Genomic DNA, 27,949 nt, shown 5'->3' on the forward strand with positions numbered 1-27,949 from the left:
CTGGTCGTCTTTTGCCATTTCCTGTAAGAAATTCTCATGGAAAAAAAAGAAGAAAAAAATTTTTTGTGGGTTAATACCTGATCACCTTTAATTTGTCACAGTTCTGAAGAGCTGTTGCAGCCTCTACAGTCTTCCCACCTCCTTTTTCACTCATTTCTCATTCTCTCATTTTAAAAATAATCTCAGCTCACAACACATCGTCCTGCCCCACACAGTCCTCCACACCCCTGCTGCAGTGAAACCTCATCTAGCTAGGTCCGCTCCCACACGCAGCTCCCTCCGCAGCGTTTTACCGCGCAAGCGTTTGCAGAGGGAAGAGGACGGTGCTGGTTCCCTTCACATGCCCTTTTGTATTAGCATTTCCTTAAAAACCGTGTGCATTAATGACTTTACAAACGACAGCAGGACCCCTCGAGCAGACGCTTTATTTCTTCGCGCCGGCTGGCTGGCTGGCTCCCCGCGGTGCTAGGGGCTGTGTCTGACCAGCAGTCAGACCTGCGCCTTTTTAGGTGATCGTTAGGACCGATTCGTTCGTCGGGTGCTGCTCAGCCCTGCAATTCAGCAGCCTGCACAGGCTGAAAAGCCAGCGGGAGATGGGAGCTTCGCTTCTGAGGTTACCAAAAAAAAAACCCAAAAAAACACTAGGCTGAAGCACGTTAGAGGCTCCGTCACTCTGACATTCACAACCCTTCACCAGCCAGCTGAGATCAGGCAAAAGACACCAGAGAATCAAGTCTGTCAGTTGAAATAACTGGGCGTAGCTGCAACACTGCTCACCGCTTTGTCTGATCAGGCCCAAAATAAACCGCATTACATCACTGCAGGTTGGACTGAACTAATAAGCAGATCTTTCACAGAGTGAGAAGGAATATATTTACATCTTGTGTGTCCTCTGGTTCTTTACAGTCAGAGCTCCTTCTGAATTTGCAAGTGCAGGGGAAAATTAATTCAGACTGTTTCCCAAATTATCCAAGATCCACAGAGTAGAAAATGCATATTAACAGATTTTACTGTTTTACAGTGTTCTTTCATGTCTCATAATTTAGTTTGCTATGACATTCATAGGCAAATCCAAAACAACGTACAAGCAGAGTAATCTTTAGGATGTTCAGAGAACACAGTGCAAGTGAACAGATAGAGTCAGACAAACACCCTCCTCTGTAACTACCTGGGCAAACCTAGAGCTCACCCTGCCCTAACCTGAATAGCAAAAGCAAGATTTAGTCCGTACTGTAAATACACATAGAAAATCCCATGGAGGCTAAAGCCCTGATGGTCTCTGACATGCTAACACCTCCCTCTACTCTGCAAATATCAACCACTCTTTTTTGTGAAGCTTCCCAAATGATTAACACAACCAAAACAAACTCTTGCCAACCTCAGCTGTTCTGTTTCAAACCTGAAGGAGGCCTTGCACACCCCAAACCTTGCCTACTTTTTCTAGCTGTCTCAGTGGGTCTAACAGAACCTCTTAGGCCATGTGAGGTTTCAGCTATCATCACTTTTTTTCATGTTCTGCAGTGCAATAGGCCCCCCTCCAGCTACATAACTGCTAATCAAATAACCTTCTCCAATTTGCATTCTGAAGGAGAGGGTTGAAATCTTTAGCTAGTGTAAAACTGGATCCCCCCACCGTTTTTATGAGGAGCTCCAGCTAAAGAATGAAAGCAATGATGCTTGCTAGCATTTACATCCTTCTCCCTTACGCATGATGTGGTCCTATCTCAAATGCCTTTGGGAACCAGATGTCTCAACATGAAAGATATGCAACAGCATCTGCTGCGAGTAAGGGAAACCCGCTGTTCTCCCGTTCCACTGAAACGGAATTATATCAGCACGCCAAACCGGCTGCAGCGCTTTTTATCGACTGCGCCCTGCACTGACTCCTCTACTGCTATTGACAGCTCTTCCACTATCTGATAAAGGGGTTAAGGAAGTTAACAGCAATAGGTTTTACAGGCTTATTTACAGGAAATACAAGAAAATAGTATTACATCTGATTCCACAGCAAAGCTGCATTTCTCACTTGATAAAGGTGTTGTTTGCACAAAGTTTACCATGTGCCTCACTGTCAGTTCACATTGCGCTGGAAAGCACCAACACCTTGGCCTGAGAGCCTATAAACCATTTTTGAACTACCTTAGTGACCTTATTAAATAACAATATATGGCATAAATAATCTCTCAGGAGAACATGCTTATGTCTGCCGTTCACCAGTGGGACATTGCTCCTCTGTGCTCAGAGTCTTTAAGAACAAGTCAAAACCTCTCTCTCCCCCAGTGAGATTACACTGCATCTACATTCGTAAAAATCACATCAAGTATTCAGTCCAAGGATTTTTTTTATGACCTTGGCTACTATTATAGTTAGTAGCATTAAAAGTAGCGTCTTTCCTTTGTTGTCCCTTGTATCCATGGTATTCATCTGGTTCCCATCACAGCACCTCAGCTGCTGCAGAATAATGAGTTTCACAAGATACTTTGGAAGTGCTAAAAGCACCGTTGCTGGAAATGAAGCATGTGATGGGCAGCCTGGAACAGCAGCCATCCTCAGGAGGTTTCCAGGCAGCCAGCTTTTTTTTTTTTTTTTTTTTTCCCTCTCCTCTTTAGAGGAAACAAGGAGTGGTTGCATACCAGTACACACAACTGAACAGCACCGCAGCTCCTCCTGATTCTGCAAATGGCCCGCAACTTCTCCATGTGGAAATAAAATAAAACAAAGCCCTGAAATTAAAGTACAAAAGACACTGCAGTGTCAGCAGCAGCAGCCCACAACAGCTTGTCAAAGGGGCACCACAGCTCCCATCCACTTCCCTGTAGAAATTCATTGGAGTGCTTTGTCCTTACTCACACCTCCAGGAAGGTTAAGAGGTTTTAGGTGCATGAAATGAGAAAAGAACTGTTTAATGCAGCCAGCAAAGCTTAACACCACCATAATGCAGCACAACAGCTCCAATCATAAGGGTATCACCTCAGCGGCCAAACTGGTGGGGAGCAGTCTCTCTGCTCTGACATGCGTGGCTCTAGGAGGGCCAGGAGAACGTTGAGGGCAGGTTCCCACACCTGGCTGGTTAGGCCTTGCTGCAGTCTGGTTTAGAAAGCAGAATTCATTCCTGCTTGCTATAACTTACCCTGCCTGAGGGATACTCTATGAGCTTGTTTGCTCTCTGCAGCTTTCCATGTTCTATGCAGCAACGTTTCGAAGGATCTGCGCTATCCCCACACACAGCAACAGCAAGGCAAAATGCACCCACTCAACAGCAAACAGCTGGAGCTCCATAGAAGAGCTCTGGCTCTGAACCAAATCGTTGCATCATGTGAGACAAAACTTGTCTCACCATCCAGTTTAGGGTTATCTTAAATCTCTTCAAAACATCTGACAGCTTGTGATTGCCACCTCCCACCTCCCTCCCCGCAGAACATCCCTGTGACAGGTACTGTGGTGGGTAGTAGCCCATCACGGAGCCGGAGTACCCAACTCCTGCATGGAAAGCACAGTGGGAAAGATGTCTCCCAAAAGACAAGGAATGATAAGGTATGCTAAGCAGTCTGAATACAGTCACCTGTCTCTAACTGGGCACCACAACTAAACTGGACTGGAGATCAAAACAGCCATAAAAAAAAAATCAGAACAGCTCCTGTTCCAGAGCTTTGGGGCCTTGGCTTCTCCTCGTCCACAGAAATTTGCCGTTCTGGACCTGTTATTAGATACTGCTCACAGAATGAGGCTGGCCCTGCTTGCCTGGCCAAAAGCCTAACTCATTGCAACAGCAGCAAGCGTGCGTGCAGTGATCGACCTCCTGCCTCACCTGCCATACCCTCATCGAGCACTGGCTGCAGGAGAGCCTAAAGACAGCAAGAGCAAGGACAGGCAGGAACACAACTGGTTTCCCATTGCTTTGGAGAACATATTTTAAATGTATACTATTTGCCCATCACCAATTGTGCAGATATTAGGCAAAAATGGTTGGACTGCTGTTGCCTGTAGGGCTGGTGAGCACAGACAAAGGAATAAGAACCTTTATCCTCCTGGATTTGACAAACATCCTCGGCTCATCCACAGCTAACACCGGATAACAGGCAGGCACAGGCAGTGCTTTCAAGGAAAGGCGACAAGTGGTTTTCCAGACTGGTATCTCTGTCCGCTTCTGCAGATACCGATTAGCCCTCCTCTGACAACTGCATTAGCCATGATCGGCCTGCGGACAGACACTTTCAAGACCCTAACTGCAAAGTTAAGCCATTTTTTTCAACAAGTATTAAGAGATTTAACAGCCAGTGTAAAGCAGCTCACAAGCTCTTCATTTGCTGATGTTAAATCAAAGACCCAAAGACACGTGCTATCCATCCTCACAATGCCACCCGGGTCATACTCTCAGCTCACCCAAGGGCTCAGCACATGCAGCAGCACCGGCACGGATTTCTCCTGGCATCCCAGCAGCAAACAGAAGGTCTGCCAGAAGACAAAGACATGTTTTTAGGAGAGTAACGTTCCCCTTCTGCGTTTTCTTGGCCACACACACATCCCCTTCTTTTGTTCATGACTTGAGACGCATTGAAGCGGTGGCACCTTTATCAATTTCAAATATCCTGTTTCATCTCTGAAAAGTGTTCTGCTTTGCTGCTTCTGCAACTCCCTTCGCTAACATAAATTCATTTGATTAAAGAGGAATCAAAAGTACCCAAATGAACTTACTCTCAGCAGGACTTTTGGAAAGCATTACCATAACTGCTGCCTGTCAACAGCAGGGCAAAACGTTCACTTAAAAAAAAAAAAAAAAAAAAAAATCACACAAGATCACATAAACCTTTCATTTGCCTTAAGTTCCAGATCTGGACTTTGACTGCAATTGCTGCCATTCTTCGTTTCTAGGAGAATTCAGTACTTGTGCCCCATTAAACTCTGTTAAAGGGGATAATTAGCTGGAGGCTGACAGTAATTTAGTCAGTTCATTTATCAGAAGGGATAAAGCCAGCCTGAAACATGTTAATATGAGGTTCTTAAATTTGGTATTATTCTATGCCATTGTGCAACTAATGTATCAACAGTGTGAGGAATACAGACTGTGGTGTTAAGCAGAATTACTGAGGTGTAAATAATGCTTTGCCTCATAAAGTCTGGCTAGGGTGAAATTATTTAGCTCTAATACTACAGCTGAATTAAAAGCTCAAACGTATAAAAGCATGTATCTAAGAATCGATAGTGGATCACCGAAGCATTTAATCACTGTATCACTGTTTTACTAATCTTCCTGCACTATCTGAATTCAAACTGACTCCTCACACTAAAATCAATGGAGCTAATATACTCATTAATGATGGCTCTTTTGGAGGAATGAAACCATCAGAGTTTGAAAAACTAATTCAGGGTGTAAGAGCTAAAAGCTGCAGCTGTGAACAGGGCATGAGCTCGTGCTCAAAGGCTTCCCTTCCTTACAGAAATTTCCATTGCAGTCTTCCACCAAGGGCAAACGGCCATGACTTCCAAGTACAACCACATGTCCCTGACCAGGGATATTGGAGCAGCGACTGAATCATGACCCATGGGTATATAGCTACAGCTCAAGAACCACTTCAACGCTGGGCACAGCCACGTCAGAGATCTCTGTCCCTCCCATGGCTGGCTGCAGCCTGGCGGTGCTTAAAATCTCAAACGACCTGCATGTGGTCCTTATGGAGAGCTCAGCTTCGGACGCCTGGGAGAGCACAAGACCGTTCCTCGTTCAGATGAGGCCATGTGAATAAAGCCATAAACACAAGGGAACTTGCCTCCTTCTGAACACGGGCTGACAGCGCTCCCCTGCATGGGTCCAAAAACTCACCATTCAGAGCATAAACCTCCTCCTTGAGTACAGGCAACTAATTTCTAAGAATGAAAAGGGAGCTGAGCAAGGGCCATTCCTTCCCTATGCCTCCCACACTTCTTTTTCTTCTTTACACTCTTTGCTAGTAGTTGAACAGTTTGCTGCATCCTCTTATCAAGCTTCCCTACATGACTGTATCTTAGCTCTGACCTGCACATTTGACACTCTGGTCCCAAGACTAATTTCTCCAAGGTCTGTCAGTTCAGCTGTGATAGCTTCTGTTTGGCATCTGCAGGCTCCAGACAGTCTCTCCCCAAAGGCTTTTCCAAAAGTGAAGACATCAGATTTCTGACCAGCGTTTCAGCAGACTGGCTGGAAAAGGATGTTGCTCAAAAATATTCGAAGATAGCATTTTCCTATGTTTACGCAATTACTGAACAAATAACAGAGTGCAAAACTGCCTCTGGAATTGGAAAATGGAATTAAATCTTCCAACAAATACTAGAAAATGAATCCTGACGTCTCTATTAGCAATAAATGTTTCATGCTTAGAAACTGGTAATCTAACATCCCTCCAGGGAATTCAGAATGGCGAGGAAAATGGTTCAACACAATATTAGAAAGAAAGAAAAGTATATACATACATTCAAATGAGATACAAACTGGGCGTGGGGTGGGGAAGGGAAAAATCTCTGGGTTGGTCTCATCACAGCATGTTTACATGCAGTTCAGGAGGTGATTAAATGAAAAGCAGTGGCCTAGATCCTATGATGATTTCCTTCTGCGCCCAGCAGTACTAAGCCTGGCAGGATCAGGCACAAAAGCATCACCCCATGCAGGGTACATCCTCTAGAACACTGTTATGCCTATAAACTGTATCAACTCCTGCAAGCAGGGAAAAGGGCATAGCTGGGACACGTAATGCGGCTTAGTTTCCTCTGCATCTGCCAAACTCCAGCTAGTCTTGGAGGACTCACAGACAACGTGGCTCAGACCAGCTCTTAGACTGCTCTGGTTCACACCAGCTGGCCAAGCTGGTGTTCCTGGACCATGTACACGATGGAGCAACCAAGCATCCTCATTTGACCTAAGCAATACAAAACCCGCCCCCAGCACGTAAGTGAAAACCTCCCAGGTGCTACTTTCTGCAGGACATGGGATTTTCCCTTGGCTCTCATGTCCCAGTTCCCAGCCCTGGGAACTAACCAATTCCCAGTGTAACAGCAGAACTGAAAACAGAGGTCCCAAGTGAGTCATGTCATGTAACCCAAAATGAGGAATACAGCTTGGCACAGGGTGAAGTACGGTCATGTAACCATACCTGAGGGGTGCATTATGTTTCAGTAAAGGGAAAAGCCAGCAGTGCAAGTTTGGTGTCTTTGGCTGTAACACAAACCTGACATCCCAAGCAACAACTACTGGGCCAAAGCTCATTAGACATTTACTGGCCAGAAGAATCAGTAAATGAAGACCTGGTCAGTATTCGCCAGGTAACTTACCCAATTCCTATGTCGGATTTTAATGACAATACAGTTCTCAAAGAAAATATACAGCCTAAAAGGATTAATACACAACCTACAAGACACCATCAGTTTGCCTTCCTTTCCCCCCTCCTCCTGAGAGCGCTGTTCGCTTTAAATGGCTTTCACCATCTATTTTATTCTGTGTTTAATGGTTTTTGAACTTCAAAGAGAGGGTGAAAAAACCCTACCGCTTCACCATGAAGTTCAATATTATGTGGCGATGTTACTGAAAGATATTACAAAATACGTTGCTAAAATAAATTCCTGCTTGAACTCTGCCTGTAGTATTTTTCAGAAAGCTCAGCACATGCTCGCCTTCTTGCACAGCACTGAAGCACATACTTATGTTTAACAAAGTAAATACTCTTCTTGGAGTCAACAGGACTAATCACATCCTTAAAATTATGCATCTACCTGAAGCACCTGGTTGAACCAACAGTTTTACAGCAGGACGTTGCACAGTGTAAATTGGAGACACTATTTCTGGGTGAACATTACACACGTTGGCAGATACATTCCAAAACTAAGAAATTCAACCATTTGTAAGAGAACATGCCCAACTTCAACACACTACTTTGAAAATCTAAAGTCATACTTTAGATCTACTAAATACTAAATCTACTACATACGCATATGGATACCACACACACTATGTGCATGTTTCATGTACACAAAATAACACATCAAAATTGTTCTAAATATAAATTGAGGCTACATGATATCAGATTTTAACTGCAATTTTAACAGCAGCAAACTGCTGGCACTATCTGCTTATTATTAATCTGAAAAGGCAGCATGAAAACAATATTTTAACCTTTCATCTGCAACACGTTCTTTGCTAATAAAATCATCCCAGAGCCATCCATGCACATAGCTAGTGTCAACTACTTAAAATGCAGAATAAATTAAATGCCACTTACATATGGTGAAGGAATACCCAGCTACTTTCATACAATCTTTAATTCAGTTTTTATGATGGTGCAGCCTCACAACGAACACGGCTGAACCCTGTGCTTTCTCTTCGAATTCTGCCCTTCTACGAGAAAATCATCTCATCCACCTGCTCTGCCACACAATCCCACTAAAAAGACCACAGTCATGCTGGCCTTTGTGCTGTGGGTGCTGAAATGAGCTCTGGCACGAGCACTTTGCCTCTACAACTGCAAAACACTATGTGCATTTATTACCCTACAAGGAGGCCAGGTCCCAGTGAGAAAAGACATTGCAGTTTTGTGGATAGACAGCTGTGCAAGGGATATTTAGGAAGAGTGGGGAACCTTGTACTCACTTACCTACCATTAACCAAGCAGTATTAATAATCCTACTTATCTTTCTAAAGGAAGTCACCTTGATGAGACATACATCCTTATCTCGATTTTAATTCACATTCATGCCTCCTCCTACTAGAAAGGAGCTCACTGATACTCTGACTTATTGTTGGTGCACATCCCACTGAAGTCAATAGAAGGACTCTTGATAACTTTGATTTCTTTCCATCAGGCATTGATTTTCCCAGTCAAATACAGAGAATGCCAGAAGACATCTTTCCCAAAGAATCACACTTTCCCCTCCCATTTTGCAAAGCACAAGCATTGATCAATATAACGCTACATTAAACAGACAAGAGAAGACATGGAAGGTGCTGGACATCAAAACACTCATGTGCTTAAAGCCTCTTTCACTACCTGCAGAATAGGGTTCTTGCTTCTCACTGTGAATGAATTCTTTTCTTTCATATTTGGCTCTGATCCACTGTTCCCGCAGCAGTCTGTAAAAAACAAAAAACAACAACAAAGTAGAAAAAAAACACATGAAAGGAGATACTGTCCAAGATAAGCTAAGGAAGAATTAATGTCATTGTTTCTTCAATGGAGAATACAAGTGTGATTTAAAAGTCTTGCAAAAATTAAATTCTACAGTCTGGAATCATGGGTCTCTTCCATTCACTGTGAGACAGCAACAAATAAATTGCTTCCTCGTACATCCAATTTAGCGGAAACTTACGTAATAAAATTTCCAGCGTTAGCAGAATATCCTACTCCCACCCACCCACCTAGACTCTGTGCAAAATTCCTTTAGCATAAGGACAACTCTAAATATGATTTCCTCAGATTGGACTTTCTAATAAAAGTGATCACTGAATAAAAAGAAAAAAAAAACACATACACACAAATTACATGCAAAAGAAAAAAAATCCCTAAATACTATAAAAGCAGAAGTTGAGTATGCCTTGAGTGATGCATATGACCGCCTCTTGGCAGTTCAAGTTATAGAGATATTGCCTCCTCATCACACATCAAGAGCTTTTCAAAGATTGTGATGTGTTGGGATGAAGTTATACTTATGATGATGTGGGAAACCCGCCGTAAGTGGCCCGAGGACTGGTTCCTGAAAGCCCGAGGAGGATGCCAGAAATGGCTGTGATACTTGTGACTCAGTGACCACAGAGCCTGCTGTAAGGTGCCATGCATTTCCCAAACTAGGAACAACAGAGAATCCAGTCTGAAGGGCTCCTCTTAAGAAGGAAAGCACAAAGAAGCATGGGACAGTCATATCCCAGGCCATATCCAACCTCTTGGAGGAAAGTGGAGCATGAAAAATGAAAATGCATCAAGACCACCATCAGAACGTTGCTGGGTATCGATGATAAGACAGCCTTGTGGAAAATACTGCCCAAATACAAGAGGGTAGTGGGAGGCCAGCTGTCAAACTTACAGCCTGTGCTTCTACATTCAAGAAGTAAATCCACAACACACACAGAAAACATTCTATTAAGTGCTTCTCTTTTCACATTGAAAATAACACCAGCAATTTACATACTAAGTCATATACTTCTGGGGGGGGAAATAAAAATAAAAGAGGTTTCATTTTTTTTATTTCTGCATGACTCTGAGAATTAATGAAGGGCATAAGCAGTTTTGATCTGGAATACACTAAGAGTTGATGCAAATCATTTTTTAATTGCACCCACTTATTAACTACCCCAAAATCCTAAATAGCCCAAGCAGGCAAAGAACATACCCAGACAGAAAGCCATGCATCTTTCCAACTTTACATTTAGAATGGCCTACACTGACGACAATAAAAGATCCCCCAAGGCCATGCTCTGTAAACCCCACTACACCTGAATTACCAATTTCTGTGCCAAGGAAAACTGATGATATATTTAAAAATATCTTGGTTTTATGGCTCACAATACAAATTAAATACTCTTCAGCAAAAACATTCAAAAAATTTTTAAAGATGATAAGTATACTACCATTACTCATGAAAATTCTTCTGGAAGAACAGCGAACAATTTCATCAAATTTGCAAGACGCTATTCAACCAGAACCACAGGTGCTATCAGTTTCCTGGTGGTTAAGCAGCAGATAATTACACGTATTTTCTCCCACCTGTTGTTTCATCTCCTTAGTTGGGGGCAGCAGCCTTCTCCTACCACACAAAGGAAACACCACAACATCACTGTGCCAAAACTCGAATGTGAGCTACCTGCACTACTGCAATGGGAAGAGTGCTAGTGAATCTGCTTTTCGTCTTCTGTTCGTGTTTTCACAACTTATCTTCAGCTGTCACATGTATCTGCAAGTTAGACTGTGAACCCCAAAGAACATCCATCTTCCTTCTGTTGTCACCCTGTGATACAAGCTTGTCTTGAGTACAACCTATCTTCAGCTGGTTGCAGGAAGCTGAGATAGGCTTTGTAGAACTGTGCAAGGTGGGTTACTCAGGATGTCCTTTCTGGATCAAGTATCTACAACATGGTTGTCTGTAGCCATAGAAGACTAGATCTGGTGACCCAAAAGTTAGCACATAATCACCTACTTCTATACTTCTAGGGCTCATCAACAAAGCTACAGAAACTTAATCATATAATCAGCATAAATACTTGAAGCTGGAAAATGGAAGAATAGTAACAGTCTGGCTGCTGCAGACAGCCTGCAATCACTATAGGCAAACTCGGACCTTTCCAACAACACGATTAGGGATTTAACTATGAGAAAAAAAAAAAATCACACCACCCTCGGCTCCAGCTGACTTCAGCAGATTCAGCAGGAGCTGCAGCTGTTCAGAGTCTCAGAAACTCAACCTTCCTATATGAATGTTTAAATACAGTATAAATTAAGGTTCATGTGCAGCAGTGGGAAAACATTCTCTCGTATAAAGCAAACTCTACAACAGAGACACTGCTGGTTTCACGCCTTCAGGAACGCTGTTCAGCAATGACTTATCCCCCATGCTTTCTGAAGCACTGTCAGTGACAACAGTTCAACGTCTCCCCAGCTTTTGTGCATAAAAGCTCAGATTCAGAAGCCACAAGGTGCCTAACCCAAACCTTCTGCGAGGTTGGTCAGCTGCCAAATGCTCTCAGAAACCTCACCCAATGTTTGAGCTAGACCCTAAGGGGCTCTGATAGCAACTCCCAAGGACCACAGGACTCCAGCCACATGGCTTGGTCAGCCCAAATCACCTTCTGACAGCTCAAATATTCCTCCCCACTCCTCAACATCACAACTACAGAATCCTTCAACAGTATTCCTCCAAAACCAAGACACACCAGAGGAGGTGTCCACCATTAAGACAACTCAGTGCAAGGCCAGGGGCTGCAGTCTCTGCTCCAGTGGTTATATAGAGAAAGCAGAACAACTCTTGCAAAAGAAACAGAAAGAGACACCCAAGCAGGACAGCCAGGAGTCCCTTTGGTGGGACACAGAGGCTGCACAGCAACTCGACCACGCTCATCAAGTTGGACTCACAGCAATCCTGCCACAACAAGCTGCTTGCAAGTCTGGTGTTAAAACTTGGTTTCCCTGACCCAGCCTAGTTGAATTTAAATAGGAGCAGCAATCTGTCCTGGTATCCATAGGATCTGAAAGCAATTAAAAAGCAGGGCTAATCCAAGCCCCCTTAAGCAAGTTAGTCTCTCTACTGTTTTCAGTTGACTTCAGATCTGATCTCCATTTCATTTCAAGTATGCCTTTAGGGGCCTTTTAGGCATTTGCTGCTGACAAAATGCTGTGTTCTGTTTGAACTGTATTTTTCTTGAGGTAAATGTGCATGTAGATATCACACGCCTGATACAGGACCCCCTGTCCAAAACTCCCTGTGATTTCCACCGAGTTCTGTGAACAGAAATGACCCTAGCACTAGCCTGATGGTATTTTATTGCATTGCTGCTGAAGGGATATGTAGCAAATACAAAGTTCACATTTGCTAGAAAAATATAACTGTATAATTCCTAAAACTGAAGAGATACACAACTTTTGGGATCTAATCCAAAAGCTTTAAACAGCCCACCTAAAGTCTGGCAGGCTGCCGGTTATGGGGAATATGTCATTTTTGGCAATTAGAACAGAAAAGTCTTTGTAATTAACAAGATAAAAACCTGGGAGCAGGGAACAAACTAAAAAATAAATGAAAGATCACACTTCCAACAGAATAAGCAAGAAGTCGTCCACTGAATAAAACAGGACTGGGCTGCTCTCATGTGACGGCAGAACGAGAGGCCAACACAGCACTGTCAGCACTAACTCCAAATCTCATTTAAAAATACTTGCTTGATTTCCTGGCCACCTACACAAAATGAAGTGCACTCCCTCAAAGGCAAAGTGGTGCACTTCTATCTTGCACCCCCAGAAGCAAAGCAGCAGCTGACATGGTTCAGGAGAAGCCTTTCTCATGCCACAAAGAAACACCATGAGAAAATGGTTCTTAGGCTCAAGCAGCTTACTATTAAATTGCCACTGCATGACTTCATTGTGTTGCATGTAGGAAATCTGGTCAGCAAAATTAATAGTCTCCAGTTTGTGGCTGCACAAGATCCTGCAGTTGGACTGCTTTTCCTGGGATGCTCCATGGCTTCCCTGCTACTAACCTACCATGCACACTGCGAGGCCACAACTGGACACAGAGCCCAGGCAAGAAGCCCCAACCAGAAGTGAAAGGGGCCAAAAAGACGTCAAATACCAAACGTCACGGCTCTGGATTTCATCCTTGTGAGTCACCATCGAGCCAAGCAAAGGTAGATGATCCAGAAATGTCTTTTCCAAAAATCAGATTTGTTGCTTCTGGAATTTGACAGAGGTTTTTGTGGACATAGCTATGCCAAGTTGCTGTCAAGCAATACTTTTAATGAAACTTTAAGTCCAAATTTTTCCTCAGACAGTGTAAGAAAAAAGCATTGCAATTTAGATTAAAAGTCCATCTAGCCTCACAGCCTGCCTCCACACCCTTTCCTATCTGTTTTGTGTCTGCTAATTCCGTGCTGGGAGGACTCACTTTCAAATGGCTTTATGGAGAACTGGGACGGCCTGTGGGCTTGATCCAGGCACTCTGTGCACCAGCCCAGTGGTGCCAAGCCCCTGGGAATGATATGCCATCTGCCCCCAAAACCTCTGGCCAACACCAACCATCTGGGGGGGAGCAAAGGAATGGAATTTCTGGCTATCCAAGCATAAAATCTCCCTTCAAGGATGTGAGGAATTTAAAGCTGAATTTGAATAGAAAGAATTATACCATACCCAATTTAAATCATGAGTGGTCCAGTTTACCACAACCCTATTTTTCAGAATAGTGGAACATTTAAATTAAAAGTGTGTAGGAAACGCAGTATCATTTTAACCTCGTAGCAGTTTCCTTTGGAAACCAAAGGAATCAATATGAATTAAGAGACCTATAAGCTAGTGACAAAGAGAAAACAAACCATAAGCAGGGAGGACTCCGCTACCAGTCAGGACCAAACTGGGAGAGCAGGAAGATTACAAGCACTCGTGATGGCAGTGCTATATGTAGGTAGGTATCTTGGGAAGCTGACTGCACAATTTGGGCTATCACAGAAGGATTTAATACTCAGGAACCAATGAGCAGCCACTCTTGGAGAGGCCATTCTGCTGCGCCTTAAGCTTTATACTCAGGACATCAGGCACTTCTGAAAGCCTTGGGTGCAAAAATCTGATGATCCTTACTAACAAGCAGGAGCCACAGCCAAACACTAAACCACAGCGCTCAATGGCCAGAGGTATGAAGAGGTTTACGTATGAAGTATCAGTACCAAGCGACACTACCATCAACGTCGCACCTTGTCCCCACGCTCAGCTTTCCCAGCTAGGCCACGGGAAGTGACTGAAGGGATCGGCAGCTTGGGAAGGGCATTGCCCCTTCTGAATATCCGCGGGGCTGTGCTCACGATGGCAACCGAGGGCTGGGAGGCAAGGCAGCCAGTTCATGTTACAATCCAACACTTCGTTCATTTTGTATTACTACAGCCCCAAAGGGTGCCAAGTGCTGCACACAGTCTTGTGAATTTACAGTCTGAACAACTGATAAGCAAGAAAAGAGGAGGGAGGAGGAAAAAAAAATAAAAGAAAGAAGAGTGACACAGAAGGACACAGGATTTCTGAAAAAATGTTGGTGATTTAGAGTGGAAATCCATTCAAGGCATCTGTCAGAGGGCACTGACCACGTAACTAGTCACCACAACCTGCAAGTCTGTTCCCAGCAAACATGAATCAAAGAAGAGGTGGATGCCAAGTCTGGACTCCTATTAAAATGCTGCCATTCTGAATCAAGCAAGGACCATGCAACAGTGTAAGCGTATCCCAAAAAACGAGGCTTCTTCTGTCCCTCACATCTGTAGGAATCCTCGAGTCCCAAAGCTATGCCTAAATTTCATAAAATGGGCTCTGTCCACAGACCTGTGCAGAAGTACTAATGTCCCAGCAGTGATGCTTCTAGAACTTCCAAATATTTTAATACTTCTAAGGGACAAGAAGTTGAAATCCTCCTAAACTCCAGGGAGTACTGCAGTCTGTGTTTGGGAACCAAAAAGGAAAAGGGCTCTACCAAGTTAGAAGTCAGTAATTAACCAGAGAAATCACACCACAAGGACTAGATACCTCCTCTGTTACAAGGGGCGAAGAGCTCATTGCAAAGCCTGTCTGGTCAAGAGGTACCTCCACAATTATTTCACCGAGTTCTACCTCAAATCCAAAGAGCGTTTCAGTTCCCAATGTCACTATGTGGATTGACAACTTATCTTCTCCAGGGAAGTTCTGCTCTGTAGAAGCATTCAGGTCTGCTGGCTCTAGGCCACCCTTTTGCAACTTTCACACAAAGGCACTCCTAAAGCATGACCCAGCAAGAAGCAGCCAAGCAGCTTTCTAAGCGCCGTGCAGGGAAACCCACCAGTGCTAGTATGTTCACACATAGGTGGGAACAAGCCAAAAATAACAAGCTTGCACTGGCATGATGGAAATCAAGTGAAAATTTTGTATCCTAAATTTCATAATGTCCTCCTACATGTAGGATAAGAGGCCTGCTTGACTCCCAGAGACCAGAATGAGGTGGTGGGTTTAGCAGCTTTACTACCAAATGAACAAACACTAAGCTGGAAAGAAGGTTAAAAAAAAAAAAATCCAGGGAATTCCAAGCAATTTTCTCTCATCACATTTTAATTGTACTGTAATACTGTAATAAGCAACTTTTCTGCCAATAGCCATTCTTCTTTAGATGACTATTTAGATGACTCTTGAAGACTTGAGCCTTGCTGATATACATCCTCTCTCTGACTGATTTCTCATCTCATTCCAGATAAGACAACTACCTGGTACAATTCATACTATTTCATTTTCCCTCATTTTTCTACCAAGGTTCTCAAAGGTACTGACTGTCAGCACCTTTAAGCATTCTGTTTAAGGACCAGATGTAGCTCCCACATATTCAAGCACAGAGAGAGGAATAACAGATCGAAATGATGTCCAGGGAGCTTTGCAGAGCTGAGTAATGCACTGCAGCTTATACGCTGTTCCCCATAATGATGCACAGTGTTCCCGAATCAAGCAAAGAGGCAACATAAACAGCTGTTAAGTACTGGGCAGGGGCATGGATGTACTTCCAGGACAGCAAAAGCCAAGTAAGAGCTCATCTCTGTCTTGTAACAGCCAAGCGTGTGGTCAAAGCCTTTCTCTTTATCTTTACTAAAAAGCTTTGCTACATTTCCGTCTTTGTTTACTGGTAACTCAAACCTGATTCAGTGCTTGCAGGGGCTGTCTTTGCACGTAGAGAAAGATCAGGAGCCAGGTCATTGCTTTGCACCACTGCCCCGCAGAGCAGGCCCCAGGCCCATGCCTGCCAATAACAGTCTGAACCCCCCAAATGCTGCCATGCCCAGATGTGACTGTTTTGTGCACACTCCTCTGCTTCCAGACTTGCAGGGTCCCAGTTGTGAGCAGAGGCAGGTTGATATGGGCAGCAAATACACAGTCTGAATTCCCACAGACAACCAGACAGCCAAATATAGACTCTCCTGTCTTAGCCCGTATCTGCTTTTCCCTGGGATGCTCACATATATCACCTGTAATTTGGCCACTGATGAGAAGCCTCCTGTCACTAGCAGTGTGCCTCTGCCCCAGAACAGGCTGTCTTATGGCTCTCAATCTGCTACCATGGGACAGAGCTGGGACATGACCACACAGGATCATCCAAAGAGGGTTTTGGTTGTTTAGGGTCCTCATCCAACACTTTTTGTACCAATGGTGTGGTGTAGTAGGAGCAAAGTCTGGTACTAATTTCAGCCTCAGGGACTCCCCAGTGGTGCAGAAGTTGGCTGTTCTGCTCACTGCTCCTCATGCATTAGCCAAGCTGCTGGAGACAGGAAAGAAGAGGAGACAAGGGGATGGTTTTTGGTTTTTGTTTGTTTTTGTTTTTTTGCCCATCCACAACCACAAATTTTCCCTGGGCAATTCCAGAGCACTCCTCCAACTTCTCTAATCTTTGCCAACTTTCTGACAGAGACAAAGCCAAAATGGGGTTTCTGGAGGAGGCAGAAACCAGACGCAGCAGGCAAACACCAAGTATTTTCTAGGGAATCCAACATAATGTTGTGGGCGAGAAGACAAAAGGACAAGCTGGCGCTGGAACACTTCTTCCATCTTGTTCTGTGAAATTAGCAATTCTGCAAGAAACCAAAGCAAACAGATTCCAGAGGATGCATTATACAACGAAGGAGCTTAAAATGAACAAACAGCCTGTCTTCGTTCTGGTTCGTATGTCGGCATCCTGCAGGGCTGCATTCAACAGCTGTTCTCACAAAGCATGCCCAGCCCTTCCAACATGGGCTGTCGTAATTACAAGTATCAAAAACTCCAGATGCTGCAGAACGCAGGTCAGCAAAAGACAGCATGGTGCTGGCAGTGGCAGGAGGCACTATCCTGACTGGCTCATAGCAGTGCCATACAGAGCTGTGACCTGGGAACCAGTAACGCTGCTACAGTGATGGGACTCAGTATGAAGCAAGGAGAAAGCTAAATATATACCATACTCTTTAAAAAGCAGCAATTCCCTGCTCTTGCTTAGCACATATCCATCTACTGGCACAGAAAGCCTCTAACTAAAGAAAATACAACCTGGCACATCACCCTTGAAACATTCCCAACATGCGACATACCCACAGCTGCTTATACTGCAGCACAGTGTCAGAACACGATGGGTTACTGCAAGAGAGCACATCCATACTGACCCGTCCTGCCGCTATTGCAGAGACCCGGCGGTGTTGGCTGGGAGAACACCTCTACAAACGGAGCTCCAGGCTCCCTCGGCAGCTCAGAAATCAGGGCATCCCAGCTGAAACATGGCCTAATGCAGAATATCCGCAAGTTGGTGGTACAAAACAGACAGAAATTGGCGCATGAGCAGCAGCAGCTTGCAGAAGGATTAGACCTACCTCATCCTCTTAGCTGAGCAAAAAAAAAGAAAAGAAAAAAAGAAAAAAAAAAAAAAAAAAAGAACAAGTACCCAAGCCTTCAACACCCTGTTTCTCATGGGTTAAGAGCAGCCCCGCACATCTCTGTCAGGCATTGGGGAATGGCTGCAGAGAAAAGTAGCCATGGCACCCCGTCCATTCAAAAGCTCAGCACCGCTTGCCTGTGCTAAGGGACAGCAGACAGGGCTGTGGTTGGAAGCCAGCCACCACTCTGCAAAACCCCCAGAGCAACTGCACCACAGGATGAAAAAAGAAAAATACACTAGCGGCAAAGCCCAAGCTGCATTATCAAAGGAAGCCAAAGCAACTGAGCTCAAAAAGAGCCGCAGATATTTCTGCCAGCCCAAAAGCAGAAGGAATGGAAGTGCTTGAGGTCATTAAGCTGCCTGAGCAGCAAGGCGTGCTTTGGTTGCCCTTCAGCCTGAGCTGTGCAAGGAGAGTTGAGTGCGATTTGTACTCAGATCTCCAAATACCCCAAGCTGCAGAGAGACCTTCCAACCATGCACCCCCACGTGAGCTCTGAATCCTGTCAGGCAGTGCTGGAGCATCACAAAATACTAGGACTGTGCTCCTCACAAAGATTTAAACAACTTATGCACCAACAGGGCCCTGTCCTGTAATAACAAAAGTAGCAGCTCAAGCTGGAATGCAATGGCTAATTCAGTTTAATTGAGACTTAAGAAAAAACAAAATAAACAAAAAGCCTTCAGTATGGTTTGCATATGAATTTCACTCCCATTATACTGAACTACAGCCATTTCACTTTAGTTCAGAGGAAGGGTATTAAAATCATGCCATGGAATTTAGTGCAAGGAACTACAGTCAGCTAGATCGGCTGTGTATGCGCCTCCTCCATTTCTGTCTCTTTACTGCTTAATAGCTGCCCTCTAATGTGGGGTTATCAAGGTTATCTCAGAAATGTACTAATTCCAAAGCTTCTGACCATCCACAACTTCCAGTGAAGCAATGAGGATGCATCTCTGTTCAAATATAGAGCTTGCAAATTGTTTTAAGATCCTCAGAGACAAAAAACTCACCTAGAACTTGGTTTCTCTTAATACAAGCAACAGCAGCAACACAGCTACAATTATGTGAAAATCTTGTATTTCTATCTGCAAGTCTTCAAATAGCACAGTTGACTGCCAGGATTTTAGATCTCAACGATCTAAACATGGTACTAGATCTTCTCAGGACCAGAACAGTTCAAGAGAGCTGCCTGTTTATCACAGGACAGCATTCACCTTGTAGTTGCTGCTGGCATAACTATCAACTCATTCTGTAATCTGGGTAACATGGCTATCTTACAGTTCACTTTTTTTTTTTTTCCTTTGTATCAGAGAGACTCTGAGGAGAAGGCAAGGGAAATAAGCATGAATACTGCTCTGCCAAAAGATTTCCAAAAATCTCTATATTTTTGGTTTTGAGCCAAAGCCAGGGGGAAGCAGGGGAGAAATTGGCAGCAATTTCTTTTAGTAGATGCACCATCTTAGGAAGTGGAATCTACTTACACAGCAAGATGCAAGAAGCAGTTGATGCACAAGGATGAAAAAGGACATGAGAGCCCTCTGCAAAGGGCAGCAGAGACCCCACAGGGATGCTGAGACACACATCATGACACAGAAGAAACCTGTGGCCACCAAATCAGATACTGCAGTATCCCCTGCAGTAAGGGGATACTGCTGTCCTTGGGCTGCCAGCTCTGGCAGTCAGGGGGAAAAAGAGGCAGGATCTTTTGAGAGTGGAGAGGAATGGATCAAGTTTGTGTCAGCCCCTGTAGGAAAGTGTCCTTGTTACAGTTGTGTCTGAGCAACACTGGGAAAACCGCTGAAGACAAGATACAACACCTTAAGCTGTTATGCAATCTCTGGCCTGATTCTAGATGTGAACTGTCTCCCCAACCTGAGTCCCAGGACCCAAAAGTGATGTAAAAGGCCAGTCCGAGGTGAAAGCCAAACCTAAAAGCTGCCAAGCTCCCTACATGGTCAAACACATATGGGCCCTTCCGTTTCCCTTGAGAGAGATGGGGATAAAAAGAAAACAGCTTCTGTGAAATGTCTATTTTTTCCTCCTCTGAAATGGATAAAAAAGAAAAAAAATAACGAAAGAGTTGCCATGTTACAGTCGAATTTGCACTGTCTTCTCCCCTACATAAATACTACAAGCCTTAAGGACTCCATGGGATTGCTCTGACTGGGACTGCATCATACTGAACAGTTCTTCATGGGCTGCCTCCCATAAAAGCACAGGTGTTTGAGCAGTAGGAAAGGTAAGAGGATGAACTTTTTTTCTTTGGGAAAAATGATCCCACCAGGATAATCACAATGCACTCAAAGCATATATACAGTGTCTTTGCCAATCCTCAAATAATTTCTCTAATTATAGGAATGGTAGAAGCTGATGCCAGAAGTCATTTTAGATCAAAACTAAGATCTGCTAACATTGTGCAAGACTAGTGTTTTTTTTTTTAAAAAAAAAAAGAAAAAAAAATCATCAGCCCAGAGAGTGCTGTTCACACCTGGGCTTTCCTAAATTTAACATTTTAGCATTATCAAATAGTAGGTAAAGGATGCATCACACAGATGCTTCATAGGAATGACAGATGTCTCCTCCTCTTCATGAAACAGCCTTTTGCATGACATAAGACAATAACTCTTCTTAATAGCTATTACAACAGAGTTAAAAATATAGATAAAAAAAAATCACCTTGAGGATGAGTGTAGGTACTCGTGAATGGAGCCCTTTAGCCCACCTTCAGCATGATTTCACGCAAAGTAGAGCCTCCCTACTTAACAGCTTCTCCTACAAGGAACCCTAAAATTTCTTCTGGTATTTCTGTTCTGAGCATCTCTTACAATGTTTGAATACATCAAAAGGCTGCTCAGAGACTCACAGATGGACTGAGCATTTTCATTCATACCCCACTGCCACCCTGCTGAACCTCTCTTTTCACCCAGTGACACCCATTTAACCAATACAGGGTTGGTCAGGTGCTATTTCACTCATTGCCTGGCTAACACTAAAGCACTGGCTCTGGAAATTATGTCCTTCAGATACTCAGTCCTGTGAGGCACTGATTTTACAAAGGTAACACCCGTAGCACTCTGCAGGATTAGACTCTAGGACAGAATCTCACTGAACAAACAATTTCAGTTTATCTCCTTGCTCCCTAAGTGGCACCAGTTCTGGCTGCTCGACCATTTTGGTCTACAAAAGCTGATCTCCCAGCTTTCTAGTGAGGTTTACTCTACACTATACGGGATAAAACCTCTTTTCACCTGTCCTAGCTTAGGATGTGCTTTCTCACTTAGGAAAAAAAAAAAAAAAGAAGAAGAAAAAAAAAAGAAAAAAGAAAATCCACCACTTTAGCACTAATAAAAACAACATTTTCATATTACAAGTAATTGAGCATCTCATACATCAGATAAGCAAGAAACATTTTAATGTGGAAGGGCTACTTGAGAAGGTAGAGGAAATCAATGGGCAGAAATTGACCTTTTCACAGCCTTAGAAACTTTGAAGGGTTTAGGGAATAGACAAACTATTGACTTTCCAGCATCATGCAACTGTACTTATTTAATAAGATCCCACGTGTAGTATCAACTCTACCAGATGCATTCAAGAGAACGAAGATCGCCCACGGTGATTTCAAAAAAAAAGTATCATGCTAAAACTAAAATATTAGAGAGACTTCAGCTGCACAAACAAGCAAACAAGTAAGTGTGGTTTAGCAGCAAAGGTATTTACTTACTGACAGTCAAGAAATGTTGGCTTGTAATAAAATGGTGGCATCTTAGATTCATATTTTGCTTTTGCTACATTGTTTCCATTTGAAGCCATAAACTGTAAAAAGAGAGAGAAAAACACAAAGAATTAAGAAATGTTATTGGTATTTTCCCTCATCCTCCGCTGATTCAACACAGCAATAAAATAACTGGGACAAGGCCTTTCTTCACTTACTGCGAGGCTTCCCTGGCACTGTGCACAGAAGGAGCGCTGCACAGGCTGTGCCTGCAGGCCAGGGCTCAGAAATTAACCTTGGCAATGTGTAGACATCCTGGCTATGAAGTACTTCACAGAGATGTACCCAGGCTGGTTCATTTTAGAGACAGGGCACAGAGAACTGGTGGTATCCAATGGCCCAAAGCCTTTTGCTTAAAACGTACAGAGCAAATGCTATCAAATCATTTTGAATTGGCTGCCAGTCATCTGGGCTGCTGTCCCTTCCAAGAGCTGTGCCATCCATCGGGCAGGGACCACAGCGCTATCAAGCCGCGAGAATCAACCTCATCCTCTGAGACCAGATGCTTTGTCTGCTCAATATCCCTGAGGACGGGTCCTAGCCCCAGTCACATGTGCACAGTCCCCATAGAAGCAGAAAGCAGAAACTGGTCACAGTTTGGTCTCCTGCATTTCCCACCTCCAGGCTAGCAAATGCACTGGCTCCCAGGGACTCCAGCACAGAAATTAAGCAAACCAGAGGGCAGAACCTGACACTAACTTTAAGTCTCCATATGTTAAGACTTCAGAAAGGTAATAGTCCCTGACAGTAAGCCCTACGCTATTTGCTTCAGTGAGGATCGCATCAACTCTTCCAAAATGATTCAATTTTTTGCAAAACCATGCCAATAACCACAGAAAGGAGCTTGTGGGGGATAACGTAGTAGGATGATATGCTGCTCTACAGAACTGCCTTCAGTAAAAACTTGTTTCTCATGTAGAGCCTAAAGGCTGGTCTTGCTAACAGCCCTGAAAATTCGTTCTCCCAGTTACTCCCCACAGACTGAACAAATGGGGCTCACAGACCGAAGCAGGCAGAACACAGCAGCCTGCAAGCTGGCCATGGCTCAAAGATCTTGTGACATTTTACTGAGCTCAATGGGTTTGGGTGAAGCCAAGAACTAACAGCCACATCTTAGCATTGACCAGCACTCAGATCTGCCACTGGTGAGTGGTGAAAGGCCCACACGATGCTGTGAGGGCCAAGCCAGTAATCTCTGACTAGTGCTTGCAGGTGCTGACTTCCTTCTTGCTGCCATTACTTGGTGATGACACACTCCTGTTCCCATGTATGTCAACTGCCCACTTGAGTTCTACCATCAGCTACCAAAAATGTGGCCTACAGCGCTCTCCCTCTTTTATAAAGTAACCCAACAACACAGTTACCAAAGTTTTTATAGCAGGATAAACCTCACTTATTCTATTTTACCTTGGAACTGGAAGAGATTTTGAAAATTTCTTAAATTTAACTTCTTTAATTAAACAACAAAAAAGTGCTATTACAGTGTTTCAGGTCACAATGGAGATACTAGAAGATGAAACCTTTTGAAAAAGAACAAGGGACAGAAAAAAAAGTCTACATTAACTACTGTTTACGGCACAAGGCAGCATGAGACACTTTCTTAGCTTATTATTCTCAGGCAAAACTTTAAGACCAGGACTGGGTCTAGCCCTACGAGTCTAGAGACCTCAGGTTTTAAATCTGGACTTAAACATATTTCCTGAAAGGCCTGCTCCAACTCGCTCTTGCAGCTCAGTTCCTAAGGTATAAGCTGACACCTGGCACTTGAGCTTTGTAGCCAAAGTGTTTTAAGTCCATTTACTACCGTTTAGTAACGGCAACACTTATTTTGGACTTGATAGCCATCTTGAGACAAAACTAAAGAGGGTAAGAACCCTACCTGCCATGACAGCCCTTCCTTCTGATCTCTTGCACAAATGGCTAGCTGAAAACAGTGCAAACATGCCACATACCTCCTTTTTCATAAATTTTGTTCAAATTTAGTGAAAAGTACTTCATAGTTGTAAGAAAAATATCCTTTTCCAGGTAGCGCATGCTAACTATGTTTTGTTCTGTATAATATTCCAAGCATACTAGCAAAATGAGCAACTAAGTTATGTTCTGTTCTATGTTATAGTTCTGTTATTTCTAAACAGGGGGGGTTGCTGTTTTCCTGTTTTTTGAGCTTCTTGAATTTACAAATTCAATCTATTTTCAACAATCAGGGAAGAGGGGGAAAAAAAAAGACATGTAAACAAAGGCCCATTTTCCTCATAAGTCACATGAGTCTATGAGCTGCAGCTTTCAGAAAATCCCCAGAGCTACCACATACAAGATAAAAATCAAGGACTGGTAGCATTCCTCACGCCTTTAAAGACAGCAATAGTCAAAGCCTATAGGCTCCCTTGTGCAGTTTGCATTTAGTAATATCACACAAATCCAGGCAGGTGTGTTGCATACATTGAGAGAATTTATATTGCAGGAGGTCAGTTGTTCAAGACTGGAGTTTAAAAGTTTTCAATGCCAAGCAGAACAAAGCCATAACTAGTTAGGCTGGCCAGGGGTTGTAGACTAGAGCTAGAGGTAAGATGTGAGCAACAGCAGAGAAAATACATTTTGAAATTACTTATTCATAAATAGCCTCTGTTCAAGAATTGTTGACAATTTTATGGTGATGGTGGGGAACCTACACAGCTTCTTCATCACATTCTTATTCCATTTTTCAGTCAGATTTAGTATATATAAAGCTTGACTTTGCTCCAGCATTCAAAATTCTTTTAGACATGTTTTCTGAAATCATGCTTGTTGTGACACCTTTAGAAAGAAGCGTGTTTTACAGCTTTTTTCTGGTAAGGAAAGTAGAGTCTAGGTGGCATTTGCACCAGTGATGTGAAATGCAGTGACCAAAACTAGTTGGTATTTCAAGTCTGAGACGTGCATACCTCAACTTGGGCATCATCCCAGTCATCTAAACGGACTGACTTCACTTTGCTGACTTGTGGAATATTGCGATGGATTCCTGAACAGTTTAAGCAGATGAAGATTCCCAGGCTATGTGATGCCCAGTCTGGATCTGAAAGAAAAAAAAAAAAAGGAGAGAAAACGGCATGTGACGGGGTTACCAAATTTAGCACAGCAAGAGGAAAGAGAAACAAGATGGGATAGGGGATGGGAGTCGAATTTAGAAGGCACCTGAGCGCAAGCACCCTGACTCTAAAGGCCTCAGATGAATGCAAAAGCATAGGCACGTGGGAGTTTATATTAGTAATTATACCAATCACACTGACCATTACAACAAAATTCTCATAAGTACGCACGCAGATGTCCGCTTCTGCTCGTTTAGGCAAAAAACACCAAATTTGCAACCTCAGAGGCAGCAGCTATTCAGAGAAACCCAATGTGCAGACAACTGCGTTGGCCCAAGACCTCCAACCTCACTCACTGCTCAGAGGAGGAGAAGAGGTAAATGTCACCCAAGGAGGGAGCACCCCCGGCACAGAAACCAGGCAACTACAACAAACAGCTAAGGGAAATCGTGCCGTTCCGCTGCCTGGCTTTTTGGAATTATTTTAATTTAATTTTCTCCCCCCCTCAATGGGGGCATTGCACAGAGCCTCCTTCCTCCCGCAGCTCCTTTGAGCCAGGAGGCTTTTCAGCCCCGGCCTTAATGGAAAAACACCGCGAGCGGCGGCTCTGCACGTTGAGCGAAACCACGCTCGCTGCTCCAGCCGAGCCCCGGGAGAAAGAGCTTCCTTGTAAGTCACCAAGTCGGACGCAAAACCCTCACGCGAGCCGGCGCCTCCACCTCTGGCCCTTCTCCAAATAGCCCGCCCTCCCCCAAAATCCGAGAGGCCCCGCGGCTCCTTTGATGAGCGAGGGTAGGCCTCCTCTTCTCCCAAACTGTCGTAATTTGTTTATTCTCCCACAGTAATTACGCTAAACGCTCCACGCAGCGCAGCAATTATTTATAAAAAGCGAGGGAACACGCTTTCCGCTCCGTATACATATTTAATGGTCTTGGCGCAGCCGAGAGCGAGGACGCGGGCCGGGCTGGGGGGCAGCGACGCGGCTCTCGGACGGGAGCCTCGTCGGGATCCGCCACCAGCCGCCCTCCCGGCTCGCCCCGGCCGAGGGCAGTTCGGCGGCCCGACGGCGTCGTCGCCCGGGTATAAATCCGCCAGCTAACCAAACAGCCTCATCGCGTGCGGTCGGCTCCCCTTGGCCACGCCAGGTTTGGGTGCCCCCAGGAAAGAGGGGCAGCTCCCCAGACGGGCCCGCAGGGTCGGCAGCGCCAGCTCTCTCGGCACAGGCCTGGGACGGGCTTCGCCTGCGCAAGGTCTCCCGTCCTCACCCTAGACACCTGCAACCGAACAGCAGGCCTGGCCTCCGCGGGTTTTACTTCAGCAGTTCTATCCTAAACACGCAGGTGGATTTCTTCACACTGTCTGCAGCTTTCTAGACTCAGATTCCCAAAGCCCACTTGAAAAAGCAAGCTCTCCACTGCCTGCTCTGGTGTGTGCTACCTCTCTGGGAGACAGCACACCTTCCTCCAGCAAGGAAAAAAGAATCTATTTGGGCGGAGGAACCCAAGAAGAAGCAATTCTCAGGAACACATGAAGGGATGCCAGCTCTACCGGACACCAAACCATCATGCACCCAAGGCGTCTCTTCTCGGCATGGGTGAACAGCACCTCAAGCAAGGAGCTGTAGTCACAACTGGGGCTGTAAAGTCCTGCTTTCCTAATGCCAACAATATTGTCTTTAAACCAGACTCTTAAGCATGCATCTCCTCCACTCCACACAAAGTCAACGTTTAACTAAGAAGGCACAAACTTGGCTATACGCAGGAGCATATCGGCACGTTTTGCAGAAGATGACAACACATACGTACTTCGGAAGAGCAGACTACAGTGGCAGTGGTGTCAAGAACTAACTTTTGGAAAGGCTGATCTCAGCTTGGCCTCGCCTACCAGCTACCTCCTGCTGGTCACCTTTCCTTCAGTGTATCCTCTTTCACCGAGGTCCAAGCTCCACTTCTATCAAACGACAGCATCAAACACAGCAAACTTAACGGAGCACCCTGAAAGAGCTGCACATTTAGCCCTGCCTACCAGGGACTCGGATACCAAGCAATTCACATTGCCACTATGTACTAATAGCAACTTCTCGTCCGTTGATGGTCTGCTTTTAAAAATGTATATCTCAAATCCAAAAATCACATGGCAAGGGGGGGATGCAAGAGTTGTACATTCTTGGCTGTTTGTGTGCTGCTTTACTGTGACAGCTGCAGCCCAGAACTGCACAATTTGACAATTGTTTATGATGCCAAAGGGAACACGAGGAAGGAGAATAGTTCAAGATGTCTCAGGAGTTGAATTGGTGCCCTCCAAATCAGAGGAGATAAAAATTGCTAAGTAGCAAAACCCTCTAGAACTGATTTGCCAGGGCAACTCTCTTTGAAATGTCACCATTAAAATAACTGATTAACGATTTCTCACTGCTTTTGATATCCTGGCTGAAGATACCTGATCGAGAAAGTAAGCCAACCTTTCCCTTTCCCCAACCGTGACTGGAAGCCAGGAGGAATTTCTGGTGCCATCTGAACACGTCAGAGGGCTATGGACACACACTACCCCGCAGGCTGGCATGCCCCTGTGACACGGTGGCACCGCACCCGCACAGGAAGGAGGAGGGCAGAGGATTCCCTTACTCCATCTTCCGGAGCTCTCTGCCTGTCTGACTTCCCCTTCTCGGGCTCTGTGCAGTCCTATTCTGTGCACTTGTGACACAATCTCCAGAGAAACCTAGCTACGAAGCCTCGACACCCACAGAGCTTATCCTGGAGCTGGTAGCAGATCCTGCAGCAGATGGCTGCAGACCTGGGTTAATACCCAGCTCTGTAGAGATGGTTTTTCAAGCCATTTGTAACACTTGCTGGTGTCAGCAGCTACAGCAGTTCCCTCAACTATTTGCAGTCTCTGTCTTCACTTGTGCTCTCCAACCCTAAATATCTGAAAAGGTCTCAGCTCATGGACATGGTAGATAAGGATAGAGATCTGTTAACCTTGCTTGGCATAATCATGGAT

General features: G+C 44.4%; 1 protein-coding gene across 3 annotated transcripts in view; it reads right to left on the bottom strand.

The window, feature by feature from the left end:
• ADAP1 (ArfGAP with dual PH domains 1) overlaps nt 1-27,949 on the bottom strand; it is a 75,373-nt gene that overhangs the window by 39,888 nt on the left and 7,536 nt on the right. For all 3 annotated transcript variants that reach the window (XR_009959964.1, XR_009959965.1, XM_062588144.1), the window contains exons 2-4: nt 24,806-24,936; nt 21,834-21,925; nt 9,012-9,094 (exon numbers count right to left, since the gene is read on the bottom strand). Coding sequence is in view for 1 of the 3 variants with exons in the window: in XM_062588144.1 (XP_062444128.1) it covers nt 9,012-9,094; nt 21,834-21,925; nt 24,806-24,936 (306 nt within the window). In the remaining 2 variants the exon portion in view is untranslated. The remainder of the gene's footprint in view (nt 1-9,011; nt 9,095-21,833; nt 21,926-24,805; nt 24,937-27,949) is intronic.

Source organism: Rhea pennata, chromosome 15 (genome assembly GCF_028389875.1).
Source record: "Rhea pennata isolate bPtePen1 chromosome 15, bPtePen1.pri, whole genome shotgun sequence".
Taxonomy (NCBI): Eukaryota; Metazoa; Chordata; class Aves; order Rheiformes; family Rheidae; genus Rhea; species Rhea pennata.